Raw genomic sequence first — 14,330 nt, 5'->3', positions numbered from 1 at the left:
TGAGCAAAGACCGAATCTCAGAGCCTGGAAAGATTCAGTTCATTTCGGTCATTGATGGGATTTTATTCCTAACAGTTCATAGTTCGTGAACTACACAAGCCTACTAATCAGGGGTGGCGCGCGTTCTCACTTTCTATTGTTACGTGAGTTTTTTTAAGGTTCATATGCGATGTCCGCGTATGAAAATATGTACCATAGGACATTCTTACACATATCTACTATTGATTAAGTCCCACGGAAAAGTTCAATAAGGCTTGTGATGTTGGAACTTAAACCAAAATACTGTATATATTATATATACCTAGGAAGTACCCAAGACTTAAATATAATAGTATAAAATTTTATCTGAGTAATTAATTCGTTTTAATCCATAGGCAACCCTATCATCCGACGCTGCGCACGTGCGGCTGGTTTCTTTGTAAACAATTTGTAGGCATTTAAGCACAGATGTCATATATACCATAGATCAAGCAAACGTATCTACTTAGCGTGTCAAATGAACTCAGTGAAATCCACTGAGTTGTCCGTCTTTACTCGCAGCTTGCAGCTTTCGGGCGTTGTAAGTTGAAGTCAACCAAAACATAAAAAATGCCTCGTTACGTGATATTCAATTGCAACAACACAAAAATTATGAACAATCAAGAGCCTGAGACATATTTAAAAAAACCGGCCAAGTGCGAGTCGGGCTCGCGCACAAAGGGTTCCGTAGCAGCAAATATAATAAACCAATAACTTAACCAAAATTACAGTTAAATCAACCTATCTCAAAAACTATAAGAGATACTTTGATCAAACCAAAAATCGTTGAAAGAGTTAATTAGCATGCATCACCTCTATTTTTTTTAGAATTTTATACCCCGTAGTTATAAAAATAGAGGGGGGGGGACATACTTTTTACGACTTTGAGAGCTGATATCTCAAAAACCGTTCACTTTAAGAAAAATGTTTTTTAGAAAACTTTATATCATTTTAAAAGACCTTTCCATTGATACCCCACACGGGTATGTACATCGAAAAAAAAATTTTCATCCCTCAGTTACATGTATGGGGGCCCCACCCCCAATTTTTTTTTACTATTTAGTGTCATAATTTTGTAGCGGTTCATACAACACATATTCCCATCAAATTTCATCACTGTAGTACTTATAGTTTCCGAGTAAATCGGCTGTGACAGACGGACAGACGGACAGACGGACAGACGGACAGACGGACATGACGAAACTATAAGGGTTCCGTTTTTGCCATTTTGGCTACGGAACCCTAATAAAATTACAGGCAAGAATCAACTTCAGTACAAAATTTGACACGCTCGGCTCCTATACAAATATATGAATTTGTTTCTTCTATATGAATTAAGTTCTGTGCATTTAAGGCATTGCATTTCGTGAACATCAAAGCAGTAGGCCTTCTGTACTTGTACTATTATATACCTATTCTGTCACTTGGGGTCGGCACAGTTTCCTCTTCCATACATCTCTATCGCTCGTCATCTTTATCGGTCTGACTCAGTGGGTAGTGACCCTGCTGAGCCGCGGTCCTGAGTTCGAATCCCGATAAGGGCATTTATTTGTGTGATGAGCTCATGGAAGCTTATGGGAGCCTGGAGTCCGCTTTTGATAACTAATCCCATGATTTGGCGTAGTCACTGCGACAACCCGAAGGGTAACTAGGCCTTATTGGGATTAGTCCGGTTTCCTCACGATGTCTTCCTTCACTGAAAAGCGACTGGTAAATATCAAATGACATTTCTCACATAAGTTCCGAAAAACTCATTGGTACGAGGCAGGGTTCGAACCCGCGACTTCCGAATTGAAAGTCGCACGCTCTGACCGCTAGGCCACCAGCGCTTCATTTGTCTATTTGTATACAATAATTGCATGTGTCTCACTCCAGGTCCGTACAAAGAGCATTGCGCCCGTCAGGAGGTTGAGGAGCAAGATTTCCCCCCCAATTCCCCCCTTTCTGCCGCCGTCAATGCCATGAGGAATCAGGGGTATAAGGTATGAAAAAAAAAAGAAAAATGATTACTGGTAACACTTTAACACATAACTAGAAACAAACAGAAGACTTCTTTTAAGTAAGATATTTACTTGTGCTAGAAGCCTAGGTATAACTACATAATTGACAATTGACAACGTTTCAAAATTTTCAATGTCCCTAAATCGAAAACCATTTCGAGATATACGCTTGTAGATCACATAAATAATTTTTTTAATTTTTTTTCCGTATTTTTAGTATAAAAAGTCTTAAAAATAGTTTAAAGGGAAGTGACGTCAAAAAGCTGATTTAGAGCTGCCACTATAACAAAAAAATCTTCCAGTTGGGATGTCACTTGAGTTTGACAGTGACACTTATCACAGTTCGTAGCAAAGATATTAAAAATTTCATGGCTTAGTCTATGGTTCGTAGTCATTCACTATAGGTTGACAGTGACATATGACAGTCAGACATACCGGACTGTTTGAGCTGACAGTTAAAACTATATTTTTTAGAAATGATTTTGTCGTTTTCTTAGATGTATGAAACAACACATGTGACGTCACGAAGCTGTCTTGACGTTTGTAACTTACGCTCTTTCTGCTCGAAGTAGTAATAAGAAGGGATTTTCTCATTAAAATAGCAGTTTTTGGAAAAATAAAAAAATACGTGTATCTTTTAGTATTGAGTTCTTTCAAACCAAACAATAAAAAGTAGTACTCAAAAATATGAAATGTTGTCAATTAAGGGTTTTGAATGATTCACGGTTATTTTCATTAGACTTATATAGACCGTGATTAAGTTTTTGATTTTCGCCAGTTTTTAACCCCCGACGCAAAAACGACGGGGTGTTATAAGTTTGACGTGTCTGTCTGTCTCTCTGTTTGTCTGTCTGTGTGTGTGTGTGTTTGTGGCATCGTAGCTCCCGAACTAATGAACCGATTTAGATTTAGTTGTTTTGTTTGAAAGCTGAGTCAGTCGGTAGTGTTCTTAGCCATGTTTCATAAAAACCGGTCCACTACGTCGGGGGTTTTTTTCAAAATTTGAATTTTTTTAAGGTTGCATTTCGACGCACATTTTTTGAGAAAACATACATACATACATACATACATACATACATACAATCACGCCTGTATCCCATAAAGGGGTAGGCAGAACACATGAAACTACCAAAGCCTCAGTGCCACTCCTGGCAAATAAGGGTTGAAAGAAAACGAAACTGTGACATTGCAGTGACAGGTTGCCAGCCTCTCGCCTACGCCACAATTTAACCCATTTCCCATAGTCGCCTTCTACGACACCCACGGGAAGAAAGGGGGTGGTGAAATTCTTAACCCGTCACCACACAGGCAAAACACAACTTGTGTCTTGTTGAGAAAACATAACTTGTGATAATCACACACTCGGTCAGAATCAGAACTAAACTACCTCATATCTGGACGACCAGTCTGGTTCAGTAAACCGCGGTCCTGGGTTCGAATCCGGTAAGGGCATTTATTTGTGTGATGAGCACAGATATTTGTTCCTGAGTCATGGATGTTTTCTATGTATATAAGTATGTATTTATCTATTTAAGTATGTATATCTTCGCTTAGCACCCATAGCTTTGCCTAGTTTAGGGCTAAGTTGATCTGTGTAAGGCGTTCCCAATATATTTATTTATTTATATCCTATCTAATTGCAATATTTTTCTATCCTTTCAGCTACACACAGGCACATGGCTAGTGGACGGCAACCCTCAAATAATCCTCTTCGATATTGGCTCAGGCGCGTGGCAGCTGGATGGTTACAAACAACAGCTCTGGGACACTTGCTCTTTGGGCATCCCACACTTGGATATAGAAGCTAACGACGCTGTTATACTGGGGTTCATGGTTGCCCAGTTCATTACTGAGGTACGTCATCGGTTGATTTTATAGGAAAGACAATTTGGGGGCGGTATGTTGTTCCAGCATGTTGTGGCGGAGTATCTAAAACTGCCACGAAATGCTGTCTTGTTCTATACGTCTCGCTCTAATAGAGCCAGTTGGATGTTTGCAAACAAGAACTTGCTACACTTGCTCTCTGGTCATACCACACTTGGACATTGAGGCTAACGACGCTGTTATACTGGGCTTCATGGTTGCCCAGTTCATTACTGAGGTACGTCATCTGCAATGATTTTATAGGAGAGATAATTTCTTTGAGGCGGTATGTAGTTCCAGCATTTTGTGGCGGAGTATCTAAAACTGTCACGAAATGCTGTGTCTCACTCTATACGTATCTTTCTAACTAAAAGTAGTGGTTCGATGGTTACAAACAAGAGCTTGGACGCTAGCTCTCTGGGCATTCCACACTTGGATATTGAGGCTAACGACGCTGCTATACTGGGGTTCATGGTTGCCCAGTTCATTACTGAGGTATGAAGAAACCTAAATGCATATCTGAGACACCCTCACTTAGGTTTCCATTTGGATACTCAACACTACGTAATAGCCTGGTGCTTGAGAATGGAGACGTACATTCTTCAAAACCGCGCGAGTGATTAATATTAGTATTTTATATTGATTTAAACTAACACGATCTTCACTCATATTATTAAATTAAAACGGGACTTAATCGCGTAAAACTTACGTTTTATATTTAACCCGACGTTTCGGACATGACATTACGTCCGTGGTCACGGGTAGACTGGCTGGGAGTTGTATCAACATCTTCTAGCTGTACGAGTTTTTCGAACTACCCGCACTTGATTGTCATCAGTCACTTTTACGCTAGGGTTGCCACTCTGCCTACATACAACACTCACGACATCCGATGGTATGGGACGGGAAGTTTTTTCACGTTTACACTTGCTAATCACTGGATTCCACGAAGATGAAATCCCTTGCCCTTCATTTTGATTGAAATTACGATGTTTCCTGATTTCAATCGCTTCACGTACTTTCCTGCTATAGTAAAGACGTTCAGTTGAAAGGACTTTAGGATTATGCAGTTCAATCCAGTGGTTCGGTCCTGACTCTAGCAAATGCGGGTAGTTCGAAAAACTCGTACAGCTAGAAGATGTTGATACAACTCCCAGCCAGTCTACCCGTGACCACGGACGTAATGTCATGTCCGAAACGTCGGGTTAAATATAAAACGTAAGTTTTACGCGATTAAGTCCCGTTTTAATTTAATAATATTAGTATTTTATTTAAATGAAAACGAATTTTTTATGGGAGGCGGTATGTTGTTCCAGCATTTGGTGGCGGAATATCTGAAACTGCCACGAAATGCAGCTGTGTTGTTCGGCTTGTATTGTGGTTAGATAAAGCTTCTCTAACATACCCGCTGTCAAAATATTTTACAACTTTTTTTGATGGATAACGTCAACAATCTATCCATACTAATAAATGGGAAAGTGTTTGTTTGTCCGTCTTTCACGGCATAACGGAGCGACGAATTGCCGTGATTTTTCAAGCGGAGATAGTTAAAGGTATGGGGACTGACATAGGCTATTTTGTGTCCCTTTCTAACCCCCACTTCCCTGAAATAGAGGGGGTGGAAATTTGTATAGAGGAAAAGGTAGTACGGATTATTTTAACTTACTGTTATTCAATAGCTACAGTTAACTATGATCTAGCCCAGTCCAAGGCTAAACTAAACTATCCTGAAATTGAAAGGTTACGGGGCTACTAAAGGAGCGACTGACAGCTCATAGGCTACGCTTGTCAATTTCCTCAGCCCCCGCAAGCACGCACACATAGAAGCGCCGAAATGCGTTCCGCGGAGCAATAGCCCAGGTAAAGCGCCATCTAGCTTCATGAATGTAAACTACAATTAACTACAATTACTTTAGCTTAGTTTATTTTGTTAGACCAAGTAGAAAAAGTCCTATAATATGTTATATGAGCTTACCGTGGGCCTCAGTCAATGTGTAAGAATGCCATACAATATTTATTTATTTATTATTATATTATTATTATATATTTGTAAACTACTCGGAAAGCTCTTTAATATGATACCACACACGGTATGATTAAGCGCTCGGTTGCGATTTCACTATTTTTCACATGAAAGCCCTCTTAAAACATTGTTGTTGCAGTTCAGAAAAGCTGCTGAAGGCTACAGCGACACCCCACCTCGAGTTGTGGCGCATTTCCACGAGTGGCAGGCGGGTGTTGGTCTTATAGTACTAAGGTATTTATTTGAGGATTTAAGGCAAGAGCATTTCTTATTTTTTTTGCCACTTTTTTATTTTGATTTTTTTTAGGGAATTTTAGGTCAATTGTACTCAGAATCACGAGTATTTTCCATCTCACTGGGAGACAAAAAGTTTTCCAGAATTTCCATACATTTTTGTTAATTTCCTCTTTTGTTACCCCACACAACATGTACGGAAAATGGTACCAAAATAGGAAATAATCGTATGGGACCATTTTTTTAACTACTAGGATTGGAAGCTAGGGATCCTGAGTAGAAATAGAATTTTTTTTTTTCAAAAATATCACATTTCTTAAGTGACGAAAAAATAAATGAAATCTCAAATTGGCCATGTAGAATAAAAATGCAAACGCGAGTGTAGTGAGCGCTAATATGAGTTGCTGAGTTTTTTCTATTGTTAATAATGTGTCGTTCTGACGGGCTTAGAATTTCATCAGCTTTTCTCCCCGTTGACGGGTGTCGACGTCGACGTGGCGTGTCGAGTGACGCCGAAGTCGACTTTGGTATAATATGTAATGTTTTTCCACAGAGTGCGTCACGTAGATGTCGCCACGGTATTCACCACCCACGCAACTCTGCTGGGCCGGTACCTGTGTGCTGGCAACACAGATTTCTACAACAATTTGGACAAGGTATGTAACCAACTAGCGACCCGCCCCGGCTTCGCACGGGTACTATACCTACATGTAAACCTTCCTCTATCATCATTATCATCATCATCATATCAGCCTGCCGCCTATGCAGCCTGTGTGGTGACGGGTTAAGAATTTCACCACCCCCTTTCTTCCCGTGGGTGTCGTAGAAGGCGACTATGGGATATGGGTTAAATTGTGGCGTAGGCGAGAGGCTGGCAACCTGTCACTGCAATGTCACAGTTTCGTTTTTTTTCAACCCCTTATTTGCCAAGAGTGGCACTGACGCTTTAGTAGTTTCATGTGTTCTGCCTACCCCTTTATGGGATACATGCGTGATTGTATGTATGTATGTATCATATCAGCCCTTTATCGCCCACTGCTGAGCATAGGCCTCTCTTCTAGTACGCCACTTCTCTAGAATCACTCTATCTATTAAAAAAACCGCATTAAAATCCGTTGCGTAGTTTTAAAGATTTAAGCATACATAGGGACATAGGGACAGACAAGCGACTTTGTTTTATACTATGTAGTGATAGTGATACCCATCATAAATGAATAAATATACTCTCTACAATAGTATGAATGACAATGGTATATAACCTAACCACAAAAAAAAAAAAATCACAGTAGACCGATTTTCATGAAACATGGCTGAGAACACGCCCGACTAATTCCGCTTGCAAAAAAAAAAAACAAAATCAAAATCGGTTGATCCGTTCAGGAGCTACGATGCCACAGACAGACACACACACAGACAGACAGACTCAATATCACATTTAGTTTTCTTTCAACCACTTTGCTAAGAGTGGCAAATATGATACTTGAGCTGTTTGATGTGCTCTGCCTACCTTGTTTAGTATAGTTGAATTGAAGAACACTATAATAAAGAGTACTATCGTACAGTATGGCCACTCCCGCTCCCCGCTGTGCGTGCCTCCCTCCTCCTCCCCCGCTCTCGTCTCACAGTTGCCGCCTGTCACCGCGACCACGAGACCTGTCTCTCACTCACACAAGCATGGTACGCGTTTATACGAGCTTAGACTGTGTGCGTAGGTAGGGTTGCAAAAAAACGTTTTTTTTCTGGCTTGAAAAAAAAAAACATGAAAAAAACGGTATTTTTTTTCTGGAGTATGTTTTTTTTCTATGTTTTTTTTTCTTTTCGACAATGCAATATTATGGTATCATGGAGCTGATCTGATGATGGAGCAGAAAGGTGGTCATAGGAACTCTATTATGAAACGTCGTATCCCCATCGAGTAAGGGGTTTTAAAAACGTCTCGGAGAGCAGTAGATGATTGTTGAAAGAAAGGTACAGTCGGCGATAAAAGCTTGTGCCAAAAATGTTTTTTTTTGCAAACAAACTTATGTCTATCTCGTTTTAGTTCTCAGTGGACGAGGAGGCGGGAAAGAGACAGATATACCACCGCTACTGTATGGAGAGGGCAGCGGCGCATATGACACACATTTTCACCACGGTGTCAGACATTACAGGTACAGTCAAGTAGAAAATGTACATATTTAATGACATTGAGAATTATATTAGCCTGTGTAGCCTGTGTGGTGACGGGTTAAGAATTTCACCACCTTCTTTCTTCCCGTGGGTGTCGTAGGCGACTATGGGATATGAGTTAAATCGTGGCGTAGGCGAGAGGCTGGCAACCTGTCACTGCAATGTCACAGTTTCGTTTTCTTTCAACCCCTTATTTGCCAAGAGTGGCACTGAAGCTTTAGTAGTTTCATGTGCTCTGCTTACCCCTTTATGGGATACAGGCGTGATTGTATGTATGTTATATGTATGTATGAGATTTATATTATCTTTTTCTTCTGTGACAATTTGATATATTTTCTCTGAAGAAGAACGACGTATTATTAAGCTATAATATTTAGTTCTTGTGTAATTCTAGGTTAGATAATAGTATTAGTTGGAGCTCGCTGCATTATATGAGAGAATGTTATGTACTCCGTAATTGTCATATGCCTGTTTGAATGCTTGTTAATGTAATCTACAATATATATGATGTGGATGTACTTTTATAATAAAATAAAAATAAAAAATATAATGTAATTTATTGGAATTAATTTCCATAGAGTACCTAGTCTGTTAACATTTTTTGATGAATACTTTTGCACGTTAAATTGTATCTTGTTATTTAATGCATGTTAATTATAAGATGTAATGTTTTGAAAAAAAGTGGCCCGCCGAGTTTCTTGCCGGTCCCATAGTGGATACCCCCCTCCCAACTGAGGGGGGACTGAAATCTTCTCGAGGCTGACGTAACCGGGATAACGTAAGAAGGATGATGATTACTGTAATTTTAAAACTTTTTTTTTTCAGGTTTCGAAGCTGAGCACCTTCTCAAACGCAAGGCTGACATCATAACGCCAAACGGCTTGAACGTGAAAAAGTTTTCAGCTTTACACGAATTTCAGAACCTCCACGCTTTAGCTAAGGATAAAATACATGATTTTGTCAGAGGACATTTCTATGGGTAAGTCCACTGTGAATAGGAAGCTTGATTGTAGTTAATAGTATATTGTGCAACAAGGGAGGTAAGGGGGACATAATAGCCACAAGTCTTTAATGTTCTTACCTCCTGAGTTACACATAATGTTTTTCATCACATTTGAGAGAAAAATACAGAGGAAACAGTCATAAGGCGTTGCGACCAGTAATGTATCTTGATCTACATCAGATTATTCATATTAAATCCATTGTTTTTGATAACAAACACTTTTTGAACGAAAACAAACACGAAAATACTGCATATAAATTAAATGCAACGTTAAAAAAAGCATTAAATCATATAATTGAACTAAAATTCTACTTATTTTTCATTCATTCAAATTTACGATATAAATGCAAAACACACAGAAATAATTGTATAACATAAATAAAATGCATTTTAATACCGTATTATATCTTTCAAATTTTGGTTGTGCAATAAAAATCCTTGGCAGATTGAAACATCCTTTGCCTGAAGTATTGTACGGATTGTATTAATTTTTAAAACTAAATCCATTATTCCCTTGGGAATAAAATAGTACTTTATGCTTCAGTACACGTAGACGCAATGATACCTTTAAACAGCAAATGTGATGAAATAGTATATTGTGCAACAAGGGAGGTTAACCCTCGGGTTAACCCTCCATTTTCGTCGGTGCAAGTGGCCCTTAGTATGTTAGTTTGGGTCAAAACGTAGAAGCTAAATTTGACCCACTTCCCGGTTTCCGATTGAGCTGAAATTTTGCACACATATGTAAATCACGTGACAATGCAATATAATGGTATCATGGAGCTAATCTGACGATGGAGCAGAAAGGTGGTCATAGGAACTCTGTCATGAAACGTCGTATCCCCATCGAGTAAGGGGTTTTTAAAAACGTCTCGGAGAGCAGTAGATGACTGTTGAAAGAAAGGTACAGTCGGCGATAAAAGTTTGTGCCAAAAATATTTTTTTTTGCAAAAAAACTTATTTATGAAATTAAACATAAATATTTTTGTTCGCAGTCATTTCAACTTCGATTTAGACAAGACGTTATATTTCTTCATCGCTGGTCGATATGAATTCGGGAACAAGGGAGCAGACATCTTCATTGAGGCTCTAGCCAGACTTAACCATTATTTGAAGGTTTGTGTATATTTATCTAAAATTGCAAACGGGGCCTGAGCATTTTTTTTTTTGCCATTTTTATGAAGTGCGATATTTTTGAAAAAAAAAAAAAATGCTATTTCTACTCAAAATTACTAGCTTTTTCAATCCTAGTAGTTAAAAAAATTGTCCCATACGATTTTTTCCTATTTTGTTACCATTTTCCGTACATGTTGTATGGGGTAACAAAAGAGGAAAGTAACAAAAATGTATGGAAATTCTGGGACACTTTTTGTCTCCCAGTGAGATTGAAAGTACTCCTGATTCTAAGTACCATTGACCTAAAATTCCCTAAAACAATAAAAAAAATATTGGCAAAAAAAAAGAAATGCTCGCCTAGTCGCGTATTACTATGTTTTAAACACTAACCTACGATCATTAGTAAATGTAAGAATTATTAATAAAGATTTTTAAGATATGTAGTTGTATAGCTTTTTTTAAATCTATATTATTTATGGTTCATAAATATTTTTAATATGTTGGTAGTTTTTGCACATTGTAGTTTTCTTCAGTCACCCGTTGACCACGAACGCTGTAAAGTGTTCGAAACGTCGGGATGAATAGTAAATTCATTATACGCGATTTAATCCGTTTCCATTGATTTATTTCATGAGTAACTATGGGGGGGACAAATGTAACTGGTCTATTTTTTCCATGTTTTACAATGTTTGCATTATTAAATAGAGTGTCCACCGGTTATATATGGTAGGCGTGTTCAGTGGATACACGTAGAACTCAACATCATAGTGTAATGATGAAAAAAATGGATCAGTTACAATTCAATTCGTCGTACAGTTGCGTTCGTGACCAACAAAATGGTCCCGACGGAAGACCAGCGCTGACCCTCGGGTTAGCATTTTATGCTGAGTCGGGACCATTTCGTGGTAACTTATATGTTTAATTTCTTTTTTCTACTCCCGTACTGTTATTTGTGTGTTACAAGGTCGTGCATAGAACTTTAAAACCCTACATAAAAGATGTCAGGACAAGTCTATCTAGTCTATACCCTGAAAACATTTAGTAGCAGTAGCACGATATAGCTGTTACAGTTCAGTAAATACATTGCTACCAACTTAACAAACCAATTCGCAGAGTTGAGACTCCTTCGTTTTCTGCTGCGTTCATTGGCGACGCGTCGAATCGCATTCAAATGTATGAGAACTCGATTCAACTCGGCTCGATTCGTCTTAGTGGCCAGGCTTCAAAGAACCATACCATAGACAGTTTTATTTTCATGTTTGCACTCAAACTGCATATTCAAAATGGTAGGCGGTCCACCTAAATAACTAAGATGACTGAAAGTAGGTATTTGTTGAATTTATAATTTTCTTTCAAAATAAGTGCTTGGTCGTAGAAAAAGTATTGTATGCAACGGTGTATAACTGAGTCAAAAAATGCTCGTGGCGTCTTTATTAACAATTTTCGGCTTCGCCTCAAATTGTTACCCACGCCACTCACCTTTTTTGACCTCTTTTAACCACCAGTTGCATAAAATACTATTATTTGCTGTTTCTGTTTTCTTACCTGTGTATTTTGTAGTTATCACGAATAAATAATTGATTGATTTGATTGATTGAATTGCCTCCCAGCCGAGATTAGCCCCAATGTACCTTATAAAAATGTATATTTTTCCCAGGCTGCAGGGTCAGACATGACCGTGGTAGCGTTCCTCATCTTCCCCGCCAAAACCAACAACTTCAACGTTGAGAGCTTACGCGGTCACGCGGTCACTAAAGCGCTGAAGGATACTGTACAGGATATACAGCAAAAGGTCGGGAAAAGGATGTACGAGATTTGTCTCAGGTCTGTATTTCTGGTATAATAAAAGTATAAATAAATAAATAAAAATAAAATAAAAATAAAAATTATTTATTTTCAGATAACTATGATCCATATATTCTTAGTTAAAAAGAACACTAAAAAACTATATTAGTAAACTACTAACTAAAATTAAAATTAAATTAAAATTACAATTACATAATTTTTGGGCGTGAGACATGTAGGTCGGTATATCGGCGAAGAATATCCGAATTCCACCTCTCTGCTATCATATTCAGAATACTATTTGAGCTCGTCCTCATCCGTAACACCACTGATGCCGTCTTTTTCCGCACTATAGCATAAAAGTCATCTACACTAGCATCGGCAAACATTCCAGAGGCACTACAGAATCGAGGAAGCCCAAACAGCATTCTGAAAATGTTATTATATTGGATACGCAGGGCGTTATAGGTCTTCAGCCTGAAACTGGCCCACAGGCCGCACGTATAGAAACTCTGACAATAAGCTCGAAATAAAGTTAGTTTCACTTGAGCACTACAGCGTGCGAACCTGTGCGCCAGCATCCCACCTCGGACAGACAACGCCCTGCGCTCCCGTTCGATGTCGAGATCGTCTTTTAGGTCCTCGGTCACAATATGCCCTAGGTATTTAAAATGTGCGACACGCTTCAAAGGCACTCCGCTCAACATTATTCTGGGCGTGTACGCTGGACACCTCAATTTACCCCTGAAAACCATCAATTCACTTTTGGCAGCGTTGTATTTCAAACCATGTTGCTGCGCATACCTCTCACATGTATTGATGAGTTGTTTTAGACCTGATACTGATGGGCTCAACAGCACCATGTCGTCCGCGTAACTGATATTGTTTACAGAAACATCATCAATTCGACAACCGGCATGAGTACTGCTGAGCCTCTCAATCAGTTCATTTACATATAGGCTAAATAATCTCGGTGAGGTTAGCCCGCCCTGCCTGACCCCACACTTGAGCACATAAGGATCTGAATAATCTTTAGCCCACTTTACAACATTAATCTGCTTGCTATACCAGTGCGACATGATTCCCGTTATAGCCGGATTTATTCCTGTCTTTTCCAACTTTGACCACAGTATATCATAAGACACGGTATCAAACGCTTTAGATATATCTAAAAAACATGCATACACAGGCGTATTTCTCTTGACATAATAACTAACTGCATGTTTTAAGGCTAATATTGCACTTTCCGTAGATAGTCCCTCACGAAAACCAAATTGAGCATCATGTAATTTAACATGTTGGTTTAAACAAGTATCAAGAAACCTATCTAGTACCTTGGCAGTGACTGTGGCTAAAGAAATGGGCCTATAGTTACTTTTATCTGCCAGGTCTCCCGTAGAATTTTTAACAAGGGGAATAACCACAGTTTTCATCAAATCAGGAGGTAAATATGTGTGCCTCAAGCTGAGCGTGAACAACATAGATAATAACCTACTAATGTGCGGGCCCGCGTGCTGAAGGTGCTCAATGCTGAGCCCGTCGTGTCCCGGTGATTTACCTCTTTTCATGTTAGCTATAGCTAGTCTAACATCCTTTGCGGAGACTGTAATCGCAGTACCTTTCACTTTGGACTCAGCACCGAACCCCTCCCTCACGGTTTGATACGGGGGCTCTACCCTAAAATAATCCCTGAACATGTTCGCAACATCTTTGGGTTCACTTATACCATCCACACTTGCTGACAGACTTGGTTTACAATTTAACTTTTTTGTACTTTTCCAGAATTTACTAAACTGTTTAGTTGCGTGTTGTGTTGCTAATATGTCAAATTTAATTTGCTCTTGATTTTTTTGACAAAACTTAAGCCTAGATTTGAAGATTTTACGACTAGAGCACATACTTTCATAAATAGGTCCACTCTTCGGCTTTCCATGTAATACATAAGTCAAAAAATCTGTCCTAGCTTGCTTGTGACTCTGTGATACATGTTTATTCCAGCCTAGAATATTTTTACCGTTATTATTCAACCTATGTACACTACTTTCCACAGATGCGCTACTTAGTGCACCTATTATGTCACAGTATAATTGGTTAATAACACTTGTGTGTGAAACATCTT

At 38.8% G+C, this 14,330-nt stretch overlaps 1 protein-coding gene across 1 annotated transcript in view; it reads left to right on the top strand.

Annotated features, from left to right (window-relative positions):
- LOC125240255 (glycogen [starch] synthase) overlaps positions 1 to 14,330 on the top strand; it is a 57,143-nt gene that overhangs the window by 17,382 nt on the left and 25,431 nt on the right. The window contains exons 4-11 of the mRNA XM_048148101.1: positions 1,894 to 2,000; positions 3,681 to 3,872; positions 6,044 to 6,138; positions 6,692 to 6,794; positions 8,180 to 8,288; positions 9,133 to 9,286; positions 10,306 to 10,426; positions 12,084 to 12,250. Coding sequence (XP_048004058.1) covers positions 1,894 to 2,000; positions 3,681 to 3,872; positions 6,044 to 6,138; positions 6,692 to 6,794; positions 8,180 to 8,288; positions 9,133 to 9,286; positions 10,306 to 10,426; positions 12,084 to 12,250 — 1,048 coding nt within the window. The remainder of the gene's footprint in view (positions 1 to 1,893; positions 2,001 to 3,680; positions 3,873 to 6,043; positions 6,139 to 6,691; positions 6,795 to 8,179; positions 8,289 to 9,132; positions 9,287 to 10,305; positions 10,427 to 12,083; positions 12,251 to 14,330) is intronic.

The sequence above is a fragment of the Leguminivora glycinivorella genome, chromosome 27 (assembly GCF_023078275.1).
Source record: "Leguminivora glycinivorella isolate SPB_JAAS2020 chromosome 27, LegGlyc_1.1, whole genome shotgun sequence".
Taxonomy (NCBI): domain Eukaryota; kingdom Metazoa; phylum Arthropoda; class Insecta; order Lepidoptera; family Tortricidae; genus Leguminivora; species Leguminivora glycinivorella.
Note: the sequence above shows the minus strand (reverse complement) of the source record. Positions and strands in the feature narration are given on the sequence as shown.